Source organism: Mirounga leonina, unplaced genomic scaffold, assembly GCF_011800145.1.
Source record: "Mirounga leonina isolate KUSES-001 unplaced genomic scaffold, KU_Mleo_1.0 Mir_151, whole genome shotgun sequence".
NCBI lineage: Eukaryota > Metazoa > Chordata > Mammalia > Carnivora > Phocidae > Mirounga > Mirounga leonina.
In genome coordinates, this window is record NW_023270377.1 from 54,185,145 (window position 1) to 54,208,296 (window position 23,152).

A 23,152-nucleotide genomic window follows, 5' to 3' on the forward strand; every position below is an offset into this window, starting at 1 on the left:
GTCTGCCTTCGGCTCAGGTCATGATCCCAGGGTCCTGGGATTGAGCCCTGCATCAGGCTCCCTGCTCAGCGGGAAGCCTGCTTCTCCCTCTCCCACTCCCCTTGCTTGTGTTTCCTCTCTCGCTGTGTCTCTCTCTGTCAAATAAATAAAATCTTAAAAAAAAAATATATTATGGAATAAACTGAGCCTTTTCATGATTAAACATGACCTTATATTCAAACAAGGCCTGACCATTAAATGTTTGAAACTAAACTAACAGAGAGTGAGACTATAGCCATTTTAATATGAAAGATTCAGAGCTCTTTGAGAATTTGCAAAACTGCCCCAAATTCTGTGAGCACTGAGGCACTTATCCATTCACTTAACATATTCACTGAGCATCTACTATACAGAAGAGCCAGTAGTCACTGTTCTCGGGACTGGGAAACACAGTGATGAACAAGATAAAGTCAGTAACCTTACTGGACTTATTCAAATGAGGAACACAGAAACTAAACAAGAGAACAGGGAAGATACCTCTAAGAAAGTGACATTCTTTTTTTAATGATTTTATTTATTTGACAGAAAGAGATACAGCAAGAGAGGGAGCACAAGCAGCAGGAGTGAGAGAGGGAAAAGCAGGCTTCCCACGGTGGAGGGAGTCCGATGCGGGGCTTGATCCCAGGACCCTGGGATCATGACCTGAGCTGAAGGCAGACGCTTAACGACTGAGCCACCCAGGCGCCCCAGGTGACATTTTTATCAGAGAACTAAATGATGGGGAAAGTGAGCCAAGAAAATATCTGGGGGAAAAACAATTGAAAGAAAGAACATCAGAAAAAGAAGAAACAGCAAAGGCCTTGCAGGGGAAAGGGGATTGGTATGTCTGAAGAATAGCAAGAAAGCCAATGTAAGAAAGTAATAAGAGATGCGGATGGAGAGAAAGACACATGTATATCCTTGAAGGTCCTGATAAAGAGTGTGGATTTTATTTTGAGTGTGAGGGGAAAACACGGAGTTTTGGGAAAAGATTACTCTGGCAGCAACAGAAATGACAGTAGGGGAACACGAGTGGAAGTAGACAGACCAGTTAAGATGCTACTGAAGCAGTCTCAGCAGGAAGAAATAGTGATTTGAACTAGAATGTCATGGTGGTGATGCTTTCTGGTAGTTGAGAATCATCAGCATATTTTTAAGTCCTGGGACTCAGGTAATCACCTGGACTGAACACAGAAGAACAAACTGGCTCAGGGCAGAGTCCTGGAGGATACTCCAATATTTAGTAGTTTAGAAGAGGGCAAGCTGGCAAGGGAAAGCATCTTCATTTCACCAGCACATAGGAAATATACTTTGTATTTAGGCTTACCTAGTTTCTTTTCCTAAGCACTAGAGGAAACCAGGTAGTTTAGAGTTTTTTCTATGCAGTTTTAATTTTTGAGCACACAGAAAATAAAAATATGAGAAATATGATAGAAATAAAAGATTTCTATTTAAATGAGGCAGAAGCTCTTAATAAATAAATATGCAATCAAACCTAGCTACATTCAAGTTCAAGCCAATAATTTCTAAAAATAAATCATTTCATCAAACTTGGGAATCCTTAACAAATAAAGACCTACAGGCCTAGAACCTGAAAATGCACATAAATTACAGAAGTTTTATTGTAACATGATCTGACCTGTATTTGTTTGTTACCTGTTACCTGATAACGTGTTAAAACCTACAATCAGGAAGTATAAAAACAACCAGAAAATCCAACTGATTTACATGCAAGAGCTGAGAAAATGAAATGTCTATGATGTGGAAATTAAAATGTTGACTCATTTCTATTTTAACATCTAAAGCATGGCAAGTAATTAACTTAGTGTCTAAATTAGAGAAATAGAGGTTTTATACTTTAAAAGAAAAACAGTAATGTTTAGTATTTCTTCTGTTGGTTACTACCATAACCTAGGCTACCTCAATGACAGACATACAAACTCTCAAGAAATAGCAGGTACCCTCCAATTACGTACTGTTGTTCTCCATAGCACTTTATCAAACCAATTATTTTTAATAGTAGGAATATTAGGAATTCTACCTCCGTGGTGATGCGACAGGCTCCCTCCATTAGCAAGGATTTCTTCTCTAGCAGCTGCCTGTATTTGGAAACAACACAACAAATAGTTGCTACTTAGGTTTCACTTTGAAGTGAAAGAGTAAGACTAAGACCCAGCTCCCAAAGGAGGCACGTACTTCCTGGGTTAAATAACAAACTGGATGCCTAATTTTCCTTTCTCTTGGGTTAACTACATTTAAGAAAAATTAAAATATGCAGCCTAGCTTTATACATTTTTTCCTAGTGAACGGTCACAATGTCTATAATAGTCACTTCAAGATTCTAGAAAAGAAAAAGACAAAATGATCAATTCAGCAGCACTACATTGTTAATAATTTTGTGAAGACAGTCAAGTCCTACTCTGAAGTAAACATCTCACTATACCAACAAGTGTTAGTAACTCACATTTATTTTAACTGCTTATTTTAACATTTACCTGCTTATTTTATGTCTACAAAACTACACTAAGCAATTTACCTGTAGTAACTCATTTATTTTCTGCTACAGCCTTATGGAATAACTACAATTAACTGCATTTCACAAAGAAAATGAGGCTTAGATGGTTAAATTACTCACCAAATACCATAAAGTGGGCATCAGACTCAAAATTAGTTGCAAAGCTATCAGAGATCAAACAGAAACGCTCTTATGGAGAACATTTCTTAGGTCAATGTCCTGGGACAAATTACTGTCAGACCTATGGACATTTAAGCGCAAAAAAACCTGCTTGTTTTCTCCTCCTAACATGTTCGGCCCTGATTAACCTCCTTATAGAGCACTAAGTTTAGAAAAATAAACACTTAAAGCAAAATAGAGAATGACTGAAGTGCAGAGTGAAAAAAGGGGAACAGAAGAATTATATTCAATTCATGAGTATATACCAGCCATGAGGTGAAATATCTACAGTGCCTAGAACCTCTCAGAATTACTCAGGTGTGTATAAACTATCAGGAAAGGCCAGGGTAGAAAAGGGCCCAGGCAGGACAGATGGACCATATCTCATTGCAAAGTAACTTGTATGAACCCTCATCATTTAGGATTTAGGGTTTTTCAAATGAATCAAAAAAATTCTAGCATTATACCTTCTAACAAATTATTTTAAATAAGATTATTTTACATTTAATAAATTATTACATTAATTAAACAAATAATTTTAAATAAAGCAGTAACTACTTGAAATTGGTAGCGCTTTAAGAATGGCAGTTTGGATTGGGGAAAAAGGAATAACTTCACTCTTGTAGTATAGTACAGGGACGGGACCTTTGAGGAGCCAGAGGGCAATCAAAACACTGAAAGGCTAATCTGACAGAAATGTACTCAAACTTTTGAGGGTGATAAATATGTTCATTATTTTGATTGGGGTGATATTTTCACAGGTGTAAACATATGCAAAACTCACCAAACTGTACACTCCAAATACGTGCAGTTTCCTGTATTTCAATTATACTTCAAAAAAGTTGTCAAAAAAAAAAGGAGGCATAGGAGGGAGCCAACCAAACCTTGTCTATGGTTTGTGTCTAAAAGTGTGCCACTGAAAATCACTGCACGGTACTACCTTTGGCAGGCACGCAATAACACTAAGACACTAGGTTTTAAACACTAGCACACGTGAGGTTTAACCAAACCTCAGTCTCCTCCCAGCTCCACCACAGTCTAGTCTGTCCTTCAACTCTAGGCATACTTGTAATGAAAATTGGAATCTTAAGGCCATTCAAGGAATGTTAACAGAAACTGGCAGCAAATGAACCTCAATGGCCTACGTATAGCTAGAGCAAACAGAAAATTAGAAACCTAGAATGAGGATATTACAGCAACAAACAGCAAGAACAGCAGGGCTGCTGACCTCAACTGCAGCCACCATTGGCAAATGGGTGAATTGCCAAAGTGATACCAAGGATTCCTACAGTCCTTTGTTATTTAATTTAATCAGGTTTTATATACTGTAAATAACAACCAAAGAATCACAGGCTACAGAATATTAATTTCAGAATATTAATTCTAATATCTCTAGAGACTATTAATTTTAGACTCACAATTCACTATACAACTCAGTTTACCAAATATGCTTCTCATTTCTATCAACTACCAAGTAAGCCATTGAGTGATTAGAGTCAAACTAAAATTCATAAATTGATAGGAAAGTTTATTTAAAAAAGAATGTAAGAGTATACTCATATATGCAAAATTACCTCTGTTTGTTCAAACACAGTCAGTGGGTCACTTATTCCCCTGTAGTTAAAGGCAAAGTAGAAATAGATGCATGCACCTGCATCATAAATCTGCGTCACCCTAAAAAACAAACAGACAATTTCCACAAGGCTTTAAGTTAAGTGAAATCAGATTTAACATCTAGAAATGTAAAGGTAAGATCATTTAATTTGCTTAAGCCATAATCTCATTCTCTACCCAGACTCTTAACTCCATGGAAGGAATGGAGATTGGCTGAAGGAAATACAGGAACTATTTGTACTATTTTTAACAACTTTTTTTGGTAAGTCTGGATTATTAGCCAAAGAATTTAAAAAATTAAAAACAATGTAAATGTTTCTCCAAATGGCCTGAAATAAACAAAACCCCCACCTCCTCAGAAGAGATTGGTTTTGTTTTGTTTTGTTACAAAGTATAGGGAAGTTAAAGAAGTCCCCAAACAGACTAGATGGGACTTGGTGATCCATTATAAGCCTCCTATACTTCCTCAAAGTCAACAGAAATAGGCATGAGAACTTAAACCTTGGAAACAAGAAAAATGTTCAAATACCAAAAATGATCAGGCTGGGTAAAATATAGCATCTTCACTAACTTCATATTAATAATTATTTAGAACTTTGGAAACAAATTGGATGATCAGACCAAATGCAGTGACATGGCTTTAAAATACTGTCCCTGGGGGGCGCCTGGGTGGCTCAGTTGGTTAAGCGACTGCCTTCGGCTCAGGTCATGATCCCGGAGTCCCGGGATCGAGCCCCACATCGGGCTCCCTGCTCGACAGGGAGTCTGCTTCTCCCTCTGACCCTCCTCCCTCTCATGCTCTCTGTCTCTCATTCTCTCTGTCTCAAATAAATAAATAAAAATCTTAAAAAAAAATAAATAAATAAAATAAAATACTGTCCCTGAAGGTTTTATACTCTGGGCCCCATATGTGCGCATGTTATATGTGTGTTTAAAAAAAGATACCCAGCACATTAGATTATTAAATCATATATATGATATATATCTGGGCTTTCAAAATGCAATTAAGTGAAGCATTTAAAAGAGGGCTAAGATAATCATAGTCAGATCTGTGAGTGCAATTTACAGAGGTTCCTACAAAGAATTTAATTTAACAGAAGGAGCAAATACAGAGGAAATACTCTTTTTACTATAACAATACAAAGAGAATCTAATCTAAAATTTTAATGGCCTTTTAGGCCAAATGTTAGGTGCCTCAGAACAGAAGAAATGAACTGTTTAACAATGCTACTGTCAATTTGCCAGCTGTGTGTTTCTTCTAGTGTTAATTCACACTCATAAAAAAGATCCCTTGAATGTTTACATTTTAAGTACCAGATTTACAAAGTTTAAGAAAAATTGGAGAACGATTTTAACTATGAGGGCACTATCATTTAGGAATAACCAAATTTAAATAAATTGAAAGGATACCTGAATGAAATGAGTTTACAGCAAATATATATATTTAGTAAAATATATATCACACATATTTGAATCAATATCAATAAATAGAAAATGCAACTAAATATTAATAGAGCATTGCTACCTTCCAACAAATCCAGGATCTATACCACAGAGTTGTTTTCAATAGATAAGCGGCTTCTAAAAGTTTCACTGATCAGTAACTCAAAGACAAAGCAAAAATAATGGTATAAATAATAAAAAAACATTTTTTGGAAAACCTCATTTTTGATCTACTTCAGAAACTGACTCATATCCACACCTTTTAATAGATTGATTCTATCATTTAAGACAAACACCAATGTCTTCCAAAATCATCTGGACAAGTGATAGCATGCCTGCCAAAGTCATTATATTATTCTTTAATTTCTAAAAAGTTTTTGGAGTTTTTTTCTTATGTTAGACTCACTGGCCAGGAATTCCTTCCTATAAAACTTCAGAAAATTTTGGGTTAGAATTTCTATTCCAGTATACAAAGTACATTTTAATAGAGAGAAATGAAATAAATGAACTCAATAAATGCACCCTACAGCTAGTTATTTCCCTTGTGATCTTTGATTTCCTTGAGAGCTATAATTATATCAAGGTAATTTTGGAATAACTTTTTAAAAAAACTCGTTTAAAAAGTGTATCTCACACATTCAACATTTACATTCAACACACAATAGCCTCCTTGGCCACAGTAATAAGCAGCTCAAATCAAACTAAACTAAAACCAAACTCTGGTTAAATGTTAGTTTTACCAAGTATAAGATATAAGAACTATATTTAAAACTCCTTACCAAAGCCATTCAAATAACTAGACTGCACATTCTAAATTTTGGTTTATAAAATGATCACAGAAGCTGAGCATATAGGCTTTTACCAGAAAACATTCTTTAAAAACCAGCTACTTAATAAATGACATATGTCAAATTTAGTCTACCTATAATACATAATAAAGAACCTTAGTTCTTTTGAGTTCCAAGACTTGTGCTATTACGGTAGGTGTCTGAGGCAGAATATTTTACTTTGCAATAACTTTCAGTAAGTAGTGGTTTGTCACAATGATATTCTCATAATGGAAGGGAAGAAGTCTAGAGAGATAAATAAGGAGGTGGGAAAGAAGGAGGAAGAGGGGATAAAATCTATTAAGTCGCTACTTGATAAAACAAAGGAATAAAAATTCTCAACTACAAAAAAATAGATTCCATTATTTAAAATGTTTCAAATTTTACTGGTAACAAATGACTTTTGGATTATTAGGCCTGATTTGCTTTCAGTATTATAGTAAGAGGCCTGATAGACCAGACTGTCAAAAGAATTAAGTATCAATTTGGGTTCATAATATAAATGAACACAAAATTTTTTCTTAGACTTTAAAAGACTTACTTTAAAAGACATCTCCAAATTAAAAGAGAGAGAGAGAGAGAGAGAGAGAAAGAAAGAAAGAAAGAAAGAAAGAAAGAAAGAAAGAAAGAAAGAAAGAGGAATACGTACATTCTTACACCTTTATTTGGAAAAGTTCTCTCCAAGATCAGTCACTAGGGCACCAGTAGGTTTACCAAGTTATAAGCTTTTTATTGTACAGAACAAGGCCCCTATTTTCCCTTCTTTTAGATATATCAAATGACCAGTCAATAATCTCTAAATTCACATTTTTAGCTTTTATGTTCTTGGATTCAACCCCGAGTATATTTGTTCTAAAACATGTTAATAATACATATAGGTTCAGTACTTCCTCAAATGGTCTTCAAACCCTGACTCTCTCCCCGACACAGACGCAAAAAAACACAATTTCGAGTAGATCCTTCTAGTTGACATGAACATTTAATGTATAAGAAAGATGCTTTCCTCAGATCTCATGTTAGAATTTTGCTTTCTTACCCCAGCAAAAGCACAAAAATTTAGCAAGTTCTGAAAGATATCTGTCCCAATGGGGGCAATATGTAGAACTAAGAAACACAATCTGGTAGTAGGGAAGTACAAGATGAGGATATAAAAGATAGAAAAAAGAAAAAAATCAGAAGAGATAGCAAGCTGAAGAGTATAGAAATATTTCTAGTCTTGCAAAGCAAATACAATGCAAATTATCATGCTATATTAAAATATCAAAGAGGACTTAACAATTGGATGCCTTCATGAGGAAGAAAAACAATACCCAAATTTCCCTCACTAGCACTAGTATAGGTTGTCTACCTCAATCTTCACGTAATGACCTCACAACAATACAATGGCATTCACAAAGCCCTTCACATGCTTTCACATTTCAGACTCACGAGCCTCATCAAGTAGATGGTATTACCACTGCCTTACTAATGATAAACTTTGAGCCCAAAGAGATTAAATTACTAATAAACAGCAGAACAGTGCCTTCACCCATCAGACACATGTAATGTTACAAAACAAAGAAATTTAAAAAGTAAACAGGAAGTTGTCATGGCCATATAGTTGGCCAGCAGGGCCTGGTTCTTGGAATAGGCTGAAATAGGCCCAGGTCTACCTTCCCAGGCTGAGATTAAGTGATTCCAGGCAAATCAGAACAAGCCTCATGCATAGAAATATACAGAAATGGTGTTTTGGTGAGTATCTGTTGTTTTAAAGTCCTGCATCGGGTGCACTTAACAATAAAGATATTACATTATTTCCCAAATTACCTAATTTATAATTTTGCTTCTATTGTAATTTTTTGGTTTATTTCTATAATAAATATTGAGTTATATTCTTGAAAAACACACACACACACACAGAAAAAAGGAGAGGCAGTTATGTAACCTAGAGTGTTTCGTAAATTTTAAAGCGCTAGATTACTACTGCATCATTTACTTTAAGGATCCCCTTCACATAATCTCCCCTAATTTCTCCTTATTCTCCATTCCAATTAATTCTATAACTTTATAGATAAGTCAAATGCTCAATTCAATCTTGATACATTTAATCTTCTGGTGTTTATACAGGTCTTTTAATAAGAAAAGATTGAATACAAAGTGCCCCTTCTCAAGAAAACCTCACTCTGGACTGTTGCTACCTAACAAAGAGGACAAGACCTTCAGTTAACTTGCCACTATGGAGGATACAAGCCACAGGTGATGTTTTAAATTTAAATTATTTGAAATTAAATAAAACTTACAATTCAGTCCCACAGTCACATTTCACCAGCTCCACAGACCCATGTGGCTTGTGGCTACCATAACAGACAGGGCAGATAAAGAACATTTCCACTGCTGTAGAAGGATCTATTGAAAGCAATGAGTTAATCTTCATTTGGATATTTTGCTCCACTCATTCCTTTATTCTATGCCCATTCATTGAATCAATAACTAATAAAGTGGTTAAAAATGCTTTTTGTCTGGGCGCCTGGGTGGCTCAGTTGGTTAAGCGACTGCCTTCAGCTCAGGTTGTGATCCTGGAGTCCCTGGATCGAGTCCCGCATCGGGCTCCCTGCTCAGCAGGGAGCCTGCTTCTCCCTCTGACCCTCCCCCCTCTCATGTGCTCTCATTCTCTCTGTCTCAAATAAATAAATAAAATCTTTAAAAAAAAAAAAAATGCTTTTTGTCTATTGAAGAAAAAGCTATGTTGACTGTGTATTAAATTATACTTTCTTGAATATAAATGTGATTTATAGTTTCAGTGAATGAAGAGGGAGTCTTTTACTTATTCCAGGAGCTCCAAGGTTTGGCTCTGCACTGTCATGCTGTCCCAGTAGGGTAGAAAGCTCACTTACAGAAAGGTATTCTACTCCTAAAGGGCTGAGGACTGCTCTAAAATCCTAGTGGTAGCTTTGCGTGGTGGCAGTATTGTAGCCAATGAGGTTTATCCGAGGCATGATTATTGCTAATTAAAATCCTAGTGGCACAACCCTAAGAAGGTGGCAAAAGGAAGTTTAGGAAAACTTGCTAACTGGAATAGATCGAAGATATTCCTCAGTTGGCAAATTATGTTTCTCCATTAAATAAAAAATGCGTTTGTTTGTTTGTTTTTCAGGATAAGTAGTGTAAGAACAACAACAACTCACCTGCAGGTAGAAAGAGGAGCAAACTGAACACCCTTCTCTTTGCATTCCCTTGTTATTCGTTCTTTTACATTTCTACAGAGATCCACAACCCTAGAAGACATCATTGAACACAATATGAAGTTTTCAAATAAAGTACAAAAATTTGAATAAATGCTAGTTAATCTGGCATCCTTCCATTCATAACTTCAAAGGAGTAAAGTTCTTTCTTTTTTGCCATAGGAAAGATATAAGTCAGAATACCATACTCAAGCCTGCTGAAGGTGGTTTCTTATATTTAGGCAAATCCAATTTCAAAATAAATTTAATTATAAGATTTTAAAAGCTTTAAAGAAAGCCATATCGAACATGTTAATGAAAATTCAATTCTGGGTTTATAGGAATACCAATCTGTGCCCATGTCTAAGACATTTCCCTTAATATAAAAATAATCAATAATCATGATGTTATACCAAATGTCCAGGAGCCTACTGTCAAGCACTGAGCTAAAATATAGTTTGGGGCGCCTGGGTGGCTCAGTCGTTTAAGCGACTGCCTTCGGCTCAGGTCATGATCCCAGGGTCCTGGGATCGAGCCCTGCATTGGGCTCTCTGCTCAGCGGGGAGCCTGCTTCTCTGTGTTCCCTCTCTCGCTGTGTCTCTGTCAGATGAATAAATAAATCTTTAAAATAAATAAATAAATAAAATATAGTTCAACAAAGACTTACTGGACATGAACTATGTGTAAAGCTATGCTAGACTGATATTAAAAGTCAATGAAAACAGGGGCGCCTGGGTGGCTCAGTTAGTTAAGCAACTGCCTTCGGCTCAGGTCATGATCCTGGAGTCCCAGGATCGAGTCCCGCATCGGGCTCCCTGCTCGGCGGGGAGTCTGCTTCTCCCTCTGACCCTCCCCCCTCTCATGCTCTCTCTCTCTCAAATAAATAAATAAAATCTTAAAAAAAAAAAAAAAGTCAATGAAAACAGACAGGTAAGAAACAGTTCTTAAAGGGAAGAGGGAATTGATAATATTTAACAATATTAATCATTTTTTCTATATTTTAAATAAACTTTTTATTTGAAATAGTTTTAGATACAGAAAAGTCACAAAAACAGTACAAAGAGTTCCTCTTTCCCCAGTTTCCTCTAATGTTAACATAGTATATTAACCATGATAGATTTGTCAAAAATAACTGACTTCAGGACATCACTATTAACTAAAACACAGACTATATTCATATTTCACCAAATTTCATTTTGACCACGAAATACTGTTGTTTTAAAATACGAAGGCATCTGATTTCTTTTGTTGTTTAGTTTTTGATATAATTTTTAAGGTCCTATTTTGGAGTGAAGGAGGTCTAATGGTGACATATTCATATTTTGGGAACATGCTCAGGAAAAAGTTCTGAAATAGAAAACAGATGTCAGTCAATGCTTCTAGGGTGGAGATCCAGAGACAAAAGATTTGACTGACAAAAGACTAATCTATTTTTTAATGTGAGCTGTAATATTTTGTTATTACTACATATTCCATTTCTTTTGGAAAATAAAACTCCTAGGGGACATATAAGTCATCTTATTCTCCAATTAACATTCTGGCTACATACTGACACTGACTCTGTGTTTTAAACCTTGGTCTGTTTAGAATCAGGAGAACGGAAAAGGTAACAAAGAAACTCAAAAGGCTGGGCCATCTCTATTGTCTAAAGACCGATTTGACTGTGTGAGAACCAATTTGATAAAAACAGTCATTTACATGGATTATGCTTTATAAAACACATTAAAGTCACTTATATTTCCAATAAGAACAGAATATATGTTAAAACATAAATATGGAATTTCAGTATTTTATTAGCTATTGTATTAGCATGTTAAATTTTCTTTTTTAAATATAGTATCTGCAAGTTTTATAAATTCTGATTTTACAAAACAGTGCTCTTAAGTTAAATTCTGCTTAATTCTATGAGAGTTGGAGGCAAACATGATTTATCAAAGTTATCTATACCTCATTTATGGAATGATAAGGATGTATGTTTTTAAAATACCTCTTGTAAAAGTATTTAGATTGGAATTTATTGTATCTTTATTTTGAAAATCCAACTTATAAAACAAATACTTTAAATATAAATAAAACCTTTAAGAGCTTTAAGAGCTATAGATGTTAATGAAGATTATAAATTTATAAACAATTTTTTTTAAAGATTTTATTTATTTATTTGACAGAGAGAGACACAGCGAAGAGAGGGAACACAAGCAGGGGAAGTGGGAGAGGGAGAAGCAGGCTCCCCGCAGAGGAGGGAGCCCGATGTGGGACTTGATCCCAGGACCCTGGGATCATGACCTGAGCCGAAGGCAGTCGCTCAACTGACTGAGCCACCCAGGTGCCCTATAAACAATTTCTTTATCATGACTAGAAAACAGTGTTACATAACAATAATAATCATAATCTACAGTAATAATGAGGAGGAGATTGGACAAAGAACATGTCTGAATGGTTAAAACCCTTAATCGGATACTTTCTAAAAATGATTTGCGGGCGCCTGAGTGGCTCAGTTGGTTAAGCGACTGCCTTCAGCTCAGGTCATGATCCTGGAGTCCCGGGATCGAGTCCCGCATCAGGCTCCCTGCTCAGCAGGAAGTCTGCTTCTCCCTCTGACGCTCCCCCATCTCATGCTCTCTCTGTCTCTATCTCATTCTCTCTCTCAAATAAATAAATAAAATCTTAAAAAAAAAAAAAATGATTTGCACAGAGGGAGTTCTGAAAGCATTCTCTCATAGAGCTTGTACGAAGTTCAGTCCATTTGGACTAATCATTCTATGGGAGAGAAAATTAACTGTGTATACTTTTAAATTCTTACCTGACCTATTAGCAAATTTAACCCTGTTGACCATTTCCTGCTTGAAAAAAATTTCCCTGGGCTTCTCTCACATCACTGGTTTCCCTCCAAATCCTCTAGATATTATTCTCTTTTGCTAGCTCTTGTTTGTATGCTCATCCCTTAAATTTTAGGATTCCCTGAAATTCTTTTTTAGGCCCTCTTTTTTTTTTTACCTTCATCTATACTATCTATAAGGGTTTGTATCTACTCCCTTGGTTGTCATAAGTCTCATGCTAGTGTCTCCAAAATCTTTAAATCTCCAACTCAGATCTTCTAGACAGCTATTTTTATAGGCTGCATTCTTACACCATTCCAGAGTTCACTCATAGGACTCTATGCAGAATATTCATTGAGCACTTAACAGGTATAGTCATTTTGCTAGGGCCACTGAGAAACACACAAAAACTAGTAGACCAATAATCCCTTAAGAGACTTACACATGAAAAGGCCTAGCAACCTAATAATGTTTGAAAGTTGAAGACTCTGATCCCTTGGGTTTCTGCTAAACATTGTCTCTTCCCAGCTAAATGTTTGAAAGAAAAAGCAAGTTGCTAAATGGGTAATGAGTAAATTTTATGTCAGGAATGTAGCTGCTTTCCGTTAATTTTATTTATGAAAACTTCAGCTGACAATGTTGTTTTAAGTGAAAACAAACCAAATATATAACCCCGTATAAAACAGATATTGTCAGTGAGTCAAATATATAAAAATACACAAGAAAAGGATTTAAAAAGTGAAAAGATAGGGGGCAGGGGGCGCCTGGGTGGCTCAGTCGTTAAACGTCTGCCTTTGGCTCGGGTAATGGTTCCAGGGTCCCGGGACTGAGCCCCGCATCAGGCTCTCTGCTCCGCGGGAAGCCTGCTTCTCCCTCTCCCACTCCCCCTGCGTTCCCTCTCTCGCTGTGTCTCTCTCTGTCAAATAAATAAATAAAAATCTTTAAAAAAAAAAAGTGAAAAGAGAGTACGTGATTAGCTTCCACAGCTGCAAGAATAAAAAGACAAATGACAATCATCAATTAATAGTAATTGATGAAGAAATTCATAATGCTGAAGAAGTTAACACTATGCTAACCTACCTTCCCAAGCAAGGAAAAGTATAAAAGACTAAAATGGTCTTTGAGACAACGATGAACAGCTACCAAATGATATTTGCTGTTCAAAAGTTCAGATGTCAATAGTTGATTTTTTATTTATAAGATTTATCCCCTTGTTAAAATATATCATCAATTGTGAATAACAGATTGGTACTATATATTTGATTAATTTTACAATGCATGGAATATGAACATCCATGCACCAAAAGTTATACCCATAGTAGATAAAGCAGAAAAGTATAAAGTTTTCTGCGGGAGGGGAGAAAAAAGGTTAGGGTAGAACAAAAATGTTAAGATATTAATACCTAGGAGGTGGATTCATGGGGATTTGTTATACCTTATTTACTTTATTGTAGATTTAAAATAATTTGTATATTTTATAAAGAAAAAGTAAAATGTAAGGCATACTAAAAAATGTACTAACAGTTTTTTTTTTTTTAAAGATTTTATTTATTTATTTGACAGAGAGAGAGACAGAGAGAGAGGGAACACAAGCAGGGGGAGCGGGAGAGGGAGAAGCAGGCTTCCCGCCGAGCAGGGAGCCCGATGCGGGGCTCAATCCCAGGACCCTGGGATCATGACCTGAGCTAAAGGCAGACGCTTAACGAACTGAGCCACCCAGGCGCCCCTGTACTAACAGTCTTAAGAACTTTTATTACTGAGTTAACTCAAAAGTCCATTTTTAAAAAAATATTTTATTTATTTGACAGAGAGACAGTGAGAGCAGGAACATAACCAGGGGGAGTGGGAGAGGGAGAAGCAGGCTTCCTGCTGAGCAGGGAGCCCGATATGGGGCTCGATCCCAGGACCCTGGGATCATGACCTGAGCTGAAGGCCGATGCTTAACGACTGAGCCATCCAGGCACCCCTCAAAAGTACATTTTTAATAAAACCACTTCAGATTGCTCATCAGTTTTTATTATCAATTCCCTAACCAATATCTGTATGTATATGTGTGTAATGCAAAAATAGAGGATGTAATTAATATCTTAAACGGGATTTCTTTTAGAAATCACTGAAATACAGGGCGCCTGGGTGGCTCAGTTGGTTAAGCGACTGCCTTCGGCTCAGGTTATGATCCTGGAGTCCCTGGATCGAGTCCCGCATCGGGCTTCCTGCTCGGCAGGGAGTCTGCTTCTCCCTCTGACCCTCCCCTCTCTCATGTGCTCTCTCTCATTCTCTCTCTCTCAAATAAATAAATAAAATCTTTAAAAAAAAAAAAAGAAATCACTGAAATACAAGTTAAAATCTTACTTAATAATACCCATACAAATATCAAAAGCTAAATCATATGTTACAAAAGAAGGTTAACACTGGTTTTATAATTCTGGGGGACTTTTTAGAGAACATTCAAGCATATTAAGCACTTAAAAATTTAAACCATAGAAGCCAGTAAAACTATATAGTGACACTTCAGTGCTCAATAAGATTCTTTAAAATGTAGACTTCAGTAATATCTTTTCCTTCTATGGAACATAGACAAATCTGTCTCAAACCAAAAAAAAAAAGGCTTGCAAATATGACATTCTGATGAAGATATTAAGTTTTTAAAAGATTTATTTATTTTAGAGAGAGTGAGAGAGAGCGAGCGAGTGGAGGGGAGGGGCAGTGGGAGAGGGAAAGAGAGAATATCAAGCAGACTCCCCACTGAGCTAAGAGCTCGATGGGGGGGCCCAAGCTCCTGACCTGAACCGAAATAGTCGGATGCTTAACTGACTGGACCACCCAGGCGCCCCAAAGATATTAATTTATATAAAAGTGCTTCTTTATAAAAATTTAAAAATTTGTATATTCATGTACAAAGTTATATTATTTCAGCAACTCCTATAGCGTATTTGAATAATATCAGGCTTTTTATTATATTTTACCTGTCCCAAGGAGCTGAAGTCTCGAAAGACTCTCCTAATACATAGTATTCCAAACCCAAGTCCTGTTAAAACATATATACAAAAATCAAGCAATTACAACAGGTGCAGAAGAATCGATAATATTGTAATATTGCTAGTATTTCATATAATTTTTAGTATTACATGTTTCTAATGTAACCTCCACTGCTCTTTACTCTCCACTCCATAAAAGCACCAGAAAGTGGTCCTGAGAATGAGCTATAACCTTCAGGAGGACAAGAACTTTGTCTGTCTTATTGTCCGCTGTACCTTTGGCACCAGGCAGTGTGCCTAACACATGGTAGGAATTTAAATATTTCTTCAAGGAATGGAGTCTCTAAGAACCGTCTATGTACATGTAGAGGATACTAGAACAGATTTTTTAGCAGCCTGAACAGCAAATTAAACAACAAGAAAAAGTGGTCATCAGGATGGAAGGACTAGGACAACAGAGAAGTGAGGGGAGGGGGACTAAAAGAAGAAAGTATCTCTGTCCTGAAATCAACTTTTCTTTAAAAACAAATTAGAGCCCTTCTTTGTAGTAACTAAATAAAATAGGGTATCTGGAAGAACCTCTACTAGGAAAATATCTTTTATAACACACAAGATATAATTCTTATTTGGTAAGTAATTTATAATAAAAATTTCTTTAACCAGAATACAATTCTGTTTTAATATCAAAACTGGAAAGAACAATTCATAAGCCACCACAGAAGTGAAAAGATAGGAAAGAAAATTTTATAAGTAGAAAAATCAATACATGTTAAGTTTTCACTTCTAGCAAAATGAATCACTTCAACTCTACCATTGGTTGACAGGAAAAATCCCCAATTACTGATCTAAAATGTGTGGCTTTTCTCTTCTGCATTCATTTATGAAATTAACAGGTTAAAATTTAAGAAAATAATTTTATTCATTCAAAGTAAGAAAAAGTATGGTCTGCAACATAAACTGACGAGGGAAATACAAGATAACTTACTCGAATGTATGCAATGACATAGGTCAGCAAATAACCTCTCTGTCCATTATCTTCTCCAGCTGCCAACCCACTGTAAAGAACAAAGTGTCAATATATAGCATATATATTTATTAAAAATATATAAAACTAACCAAACTAATATGACGCCCCAAGATAACTGCTTAATGGATTAACAAATATTACACTGCATCTCATTTTTATTTTAATCTAATTTATCATAAATGTATCAAAGAGCTGTCAAAAGAATAAGCTTGGATAACAAAAACCTAAAAATACTTTTAATATTTCAGTTTGGTCATTAATTCCAAACTTTCATCCATTAAACTAATAAAACTGACTCATATGAACTCAACTACTTCTACCCATACTGACAAAAGAACAGAGAATTAGCCATGAGAAACAAACTTAAAACTTTAATAAACTTCACAAGCATAATAAGATACTTAAAATACTCTTATTCATATATTCTTATCCATATATTCATGTGTCATTATAGTCTTTTTTTTTTTTTAAGATTTTATTTATTTATTCATGAGAGACAAGAGAGAGAGAGGCAGAGGGAGAAGCAGGCTCCCAAGGAGCAGGGAGCCCGATGTGGGACTCGATCCCAGGACCCTGGGATCATGACCTGAGCCGAAGGCAGACGCTTAACCATCTGAGACACCCAGGCGCCCATTATAGTCTTATTCACATATAAAGATGTATGACTGACTACATCTTCCAAATACCAAGAAGTTTTTTGAATACTCATGCACACTGTATATGAAGTATTAGACAGAATGTTTATTTTATGAAACTTGTAACTTAAATGAGACAAAACATACTTACACAGAAATATTGAAGTGTATGAAGCAACATATAGACAATTACAAGAAAACAGGTAAGGTTTTATTACCATGAACTATCCATTTCAATTTGAAAGTAGTTTTATCCACAGAAATTGTATTTGGTGATCTAGTTAGAACTAATCCCATATAACATGTAATTCAGTCCAAGTACTCTGCTTTGTGAAAGTCATTCTTATTTTAACAGACTATGAATGATTATTGATTTCTACTACCTTCAGTAAAGAACTTTTAATTTTCCTTGTTTCCATCATCAGGTAGAAATTAAATTATAACTATTCTTAGTCAATTAAAGAAAACTTCCACAAACTCCCAAAGTACCCATGAAAAAAATCCCTCAATAAAACTAGATAGTAAGAAAAGTATATTTTCATGTGACTTTCTTGGGTCATAATGGATGATTAACTTCTCTGTCTCTCCGTTCAATCCTGTAATTACACTTCCTTGGTCTCAGGATACTGAGCCCTTAACCACGGTGTTGCCCAAGACTCAAATCTTGAGCCTCTGTTATTTGAGCTTCCTCTGGAAGAATCAATTTTCTCATTGCTTCGATTAACACCTTATAGTTAAGTTCTTCCTTCCCCTGAAGTTTTGCTTGGATTTAGCAGTAAGAAAATAATTTAGCATAGATATACCCTTGTGCTATATAAATACTGAAAGGCAATTTTAGGCTAGGATGTAAAGGCCAAATCAAATTTCCTTGGAATTATAGCTGCATATAAACTAATTAGTATCACCCAGAGAAGTGGCAAACACTTGATAGGAGCAGCTCTAGTCTAGAACCACTTGGGGGTGGGGTACAATAAAATGAAATGGGGGGTTGTTTGTATTACTAAATGTTAATGAGCAAAGAAGACAGAACTTAAGTCAAGCAGTTGAGAGTGAAAAGTAAGAAGAAATAATATAATTCTAGGTTGGATATATATGGGTTTGAGGTTAGGGGTAGGAAGTCAAATAAAGTTCCAAAACAAGAAGGAAACAAGTCAGAAAGTTGCTGTGGTAAATGTGTGGAGGAAAATATCTGAATCTATACCTTGGGTAGATATGAAGCAGAGTCAGACACTGAGTCCAAGAAAGAAAAAAAAACACTACTGAGGTAGTAAATAGGAACAGTTCATCTTGGGCCTAGTGGCAGAAAGAAAGGACAGTGAAGACTAGCAAAGGGTGCAAGAGACCTGCACTGGGAATCCTTGAGAAGGCACATTCTAAGCTGGTATTTGGTGAGAAGTAACAGGTATGGACATTTAGTAGGCCTATCTCTCTTATATCAGAATGAGAAAAAGTCTTACTTTGCAGTCCCATGTCAAGCCATTTTTCTTTAGATCCTGTTCTAACATCTGGTGGGGGTGGGGAGATCTGCTCCACTATGGAATTCAGTGTGACAAACCACACTGAAACATGCATTTTCTTATCCAAAACAGGATGAAATTGATATCCATTCTAAATTCATAAACCCCAAAGGAGAAGAAAAGTCATTCTGGGCTTGCTTTTCTGAATCATAGGTTTCTCTGCAAATTTAGCTTTCTGTAACTTCGATCTCTCTCTCTTTTAGCTTTCAGAACTCTATCTTCTAGACAGAATTACCTTAAAATACAATATAAACAACAGTAGGGCATAGAAATTAAATGCTTCTAACTTGCCATTTGCACAAGCAGCCACTCCAAAAAGGTATACTAAGATTCAAACTGCTTTATGGTAAAGTAGTAATATCCATCCCCTACTTCCTGCTCCCCTCCGCAAATTTCAAACATCAATTAACAAGTTTCTTAAACAAATTTAAACCTGTTTCATGAGAAAGAACTGGGAAGACTAATGAAAGAGGAATAAGAGACAATCTTTTTATATAAAAGAGCCATCTGGTGAACCTAATCACTCTCATGTTGAATTACATTAAACAACTTAAGCACACACTTTAAAAATAACAATAACACATTACCTTAAGTTCTATGGTAAATGTCAGTACATCTGTCATGATTGCTGACAGGGAATGTTTGTTCTGTTTAGCTCTTAGAGAAGTTAAAGTATATTACTAGCAAACATAGATAAACAACCAAAGTATGATTATTCAACATTTGCCTGTAATGTTCTACTGGATCATGTGTTCAAAGGTATTAAACGGTGTTAGGGTGGGGGTGGAAGGCAAGGAGGAAAAATGGCTAGGATAACACATAAAAATGTTCTAAACTGTTGGGAGTACTTCATTAAAAACCATCAGTTCAAAGTTAATGAGGTGGTAGGAACAGAAGATAAAACAAAAGAACAGAAAATAAAGGACAGATGAATAATGCCCTAATTCAAAGTAAAATACATGAGCTAAACTAACTCATGAAACTTTAGCAGAAATAAATTTAGTGCTGCTTTTTAGTTATGCATAAGAAATCATTCACTGGGGAACAAGGGTTGGCCAAGTGGCATCTTAAGTAAGGAAAATATCCCTGAATCTTTCAGTGATTAGAACAAAGAACTAGTGCCTAGAGAAAAACATGGAGAAAACCAGGACTTCTGCTAGAAAACCACATGAAGATATTTCCAAGTATCAAATCAAATCAAATCAAAACTAAAACAGCCCTAACTCATCTGCCTAATGACAGCCTGGACTGTGAATACTGAAGATTTCTACATCCAAATGAAGGAAACCAGGATGAAAGTACATAAGAAATTAATTATAACGTAACTAATAAGTAGCAAATAGTAATAGCCAAAAAAACGAGACCCCAATCAGAGTGTGAATTTTAATACTTTGCCCTTGCTTTAAATAGGTATCTCACTTACTATAACCTATTTTAATGGGTGAATTTGATTTTTTGTTTGCTATAAACAAATCACTGGAATTAACTCAATAGTTCTGGGGCTTCAGTATCAGTATCTAAAAAGACCTGGGTTCATCTTAAGGAAGTTCATTTTTAACTTTTAAGTTGTAAATGACTGGAATTACATGGGAAAAACAAGACAAATTACATGACAGGAGAGTTCATGACAGTTGGCAGCTCAACTTAAAACTGACAAAATGGCTCTGGTAAATACCTAAAGATTAAAATACACTGTTTTAAGGGTGGCACAGCAGTTAGGCATAAATGAAACAGAATAAAAATTGTTAGGGAAAAATATTCAGTTTCCTTAATTCTTTCAACAAATGTTCAATCAAGCATCTAGTATATACCAGGCATCAGCAGTAATGTCCAAGAAAAGGCAGGTCATGCCTTATAAAAATTATGTCTTACCTCACATAAAAAGGCATTTTGCCATCATCCTACCGCCCCCCCCCCCAATCCAACAAAAAATGTAGCACATTACTAACTACTAATGATTTTGCTGGCTACTCTGAATTGTAATTACACTTAAAGATATTATAAAGTGGAATTTCTGTGCATGTGTATCCATGTGTGGGGGTGTGTGTGTTGGAAGTAGGAGGAGGACCAGGGGACTGAGGTGAAACTAAGCAAATTTACCTTATTTATATAAAATGATTCAAATATTATAGCATGCATTTCCCTACAAATGCTCCTGAACGATTCTGAAATCCCAATTAAATATTTAAATATATAAAAAACAATTTTTTAAAGTTCCAGCCTCTAATATTTAAGGTTAGAATAGAAAAGAGTTAATTTAGATATAAAAGATTTTAATTTAAATCACCTTAATTGTTTCTAATACCATGGATTTTATGAAAAAAGTTTAAAAATCAAATTATATATAAACTCCACATAACTTAGAAACTAAAAAACAGGTACATGTACATTTCAAAAATAAATTCAGAGATTAACCTGAAATCCAAGCCTTTTGGTTATTAACTGAATTTTTATAGCACAATTACTCTTAACTAATTTAGTTAAAAAAATCAGTAATTCCCAAAAAAGGTACTGTGAAAGAGAAAAAGTGAAAGATAATGAATTTCATCTTTTGCTAAAGAAATTAAATTCCACTTGCCAATTTCAGAATAAGGTAAGAATAAAATTGAGAGACTAATTTGCTATACTCAAAAACAGTACAAAAGTAAACTAAAAATTAAGCCCAAGATTAGATCTTTTTCTAAGAATTCTACTTTTTAACACTAAGTTCAGAAAATCCTAAAAATAAAGAGCTGAATATCGTATGTGAGAAAAATACATAAAAGTGGGGCATTCTGAAACACAAGGCTACAAAGCAAGTGCCCATTTGTTCTCATAAATAGCAAAAAAGGGAAATTAAATATTTACAAAGAACTCAGATTAAGCATAATGTATACTTTAAGCTCTGAAATTAAAAAAAAGTAAACTGGTATCCAGAAACTTTAGCTTAAGTACCTAGAAAGGAAAGGAAAAAATGTAGTCCTGATAAATGGCATTTTCACTATAGTTCTCATTGATCAGTCTCATAATCCATCACGTAGACAGAAAGAAACCACCCAATCATTATTCAGTTGGTTATAGATGTGAAATGTTTTCCGTTTCTTTATACCAGCACAAAACAGTAAGTGACAAGGGGTGGAGTACAGATAATTTATCAAATTCTTTTGTTTAAAAAATTTCCTTTTAAAAACATACAAATACACAATTACCACTAAATAGTAAGAGGACTATGAATTTTTCATATTTTACTCTAGTACAACAAAAGCAAATATTATAAAATTAGCATTAATGTAATAATACAATAAAATATTTAATATATATATGATCACAAATTTTGGAAGTAAACCAATACAACATTTTAAGTTGACTATCATATATTGCTACAAATTTAATACTTTAAAGGGTATTAACAACTGCTTGCAGATACCAGAATTTTAGATTAACATTCTCTTGGCATTATAAACTAAAGCCATACCCAAATTTTGCAGCAATGTCATACACTTGTTTTTCATGTTGAAGAACCTTCTCACGGTCCCCCTCAAACAGTAATGTAGCAACAGTTAGCTGATTTGGATCAAATCCTTTAAACTACAAAAAAAAAAAAAAAAAAAAAAAAATTTATTACAGATAAGTCTTATCCTATAAAACAGGAAATCAAAATACATTTTGCTCATATTTCCTTCTGATCTGGGCTCAAACATACCAACTCTTTAAAATTGAGCTTTGGAATTTTACATGTGAATCAAAAAGAATGTTTAATGCACCTATTCAGGTTGTTACAAATAACAAAACTACAGAAAAATACTTAATTTCAAAGTATGCCATGGTGTCAATTGTAATGACATATTGGTAAGTAATACAACAAAGAACTTGTAAGAATTATAACTGCAATAAAGCAGCAAATAAAAATACCAAATGATAGAATATAATGAATTAGCAAAATGTAGGATGAGAAAAAGGTAAAAAAATAACAGCATCCTTACATACCAACAATAACTTATTAAATAACATTTTCAAAGGAGATCTTACATATATAATTAAAATATCTAAGAATAACCATAAAAGGAAATATGCAACCTCATTAGGAAAACATGTCTAAAAATAGATTATAAAGACATATGTTCTAGAATGCCTCAACTAAGTATATAAATCTGTCAATTCTTGCTCAAATTAATATATAGATTCATTCCAATTCTGACAGAAAACTTAGGGGCGCCTGGGTGGCTCAGTCATTAGGCATCTGTCTTCGGCTCAGGTCATGATCCCAGGGTCCTGGGATCGAACCCCACATCGGGCTCCCTGCTCTGCAGGAAGCCTGCTTCTCCCTCTCCCACTCCCCCTGCTTATGTTCCCTCTTTTGCTGTGTCTCTGTCAGAAAATAAACAAAATCTTAAAAAAAAAAAAGAAAAAAGATAACTTAATGG

The 23,152-nt window shown here is 35.0% G+C and overlaps 1 protein-coding gene and 1 pseudogene across 1 annotated transcript in view; one reads left to right on the forward strand and one right to left on the reverse strand.

Moving 5' to 3' along the window:
- The window catches only part of AGPS (alkylglycerone phosphate synthase), a 150,887-nt gene that overhangs the window by 26,234 nt on the left and 101,501 nt on the right, over nt 1-23,152 (reverse strand). Inside the window, exons 14-19 of the mRNA XM_035007668.1 lie at nt 22,204-22,316; nt 16,556-16,625; nt 15,559-15,620; nt 9,741-9,830; nt 4,267-4,366; nt 2,060-2,117 (exon numbers count right to left, since the gene is read on the reverse strand). Coding sequence (XP_034863559.1) covers nt 2,060-2,117; nt 4,267-4,366; nt 9,741-9,830; nt 15,559-15,620; nt 16,556-16,625; nt 22,204-22,316 — 493 coding nt within the window. The remainder of the gene's footprint in view (nt 1-2,059; nt 2,118-4,266; nt 4,367-9,740; nt 9,831-15,558; nt 15,621-16,555; nt 16,626-22,203; nt 22,317-23,152) is intronic.
- Nucleotides 9,503-9,629, forward strand: LOC118012816 (annotated as a pseudogene).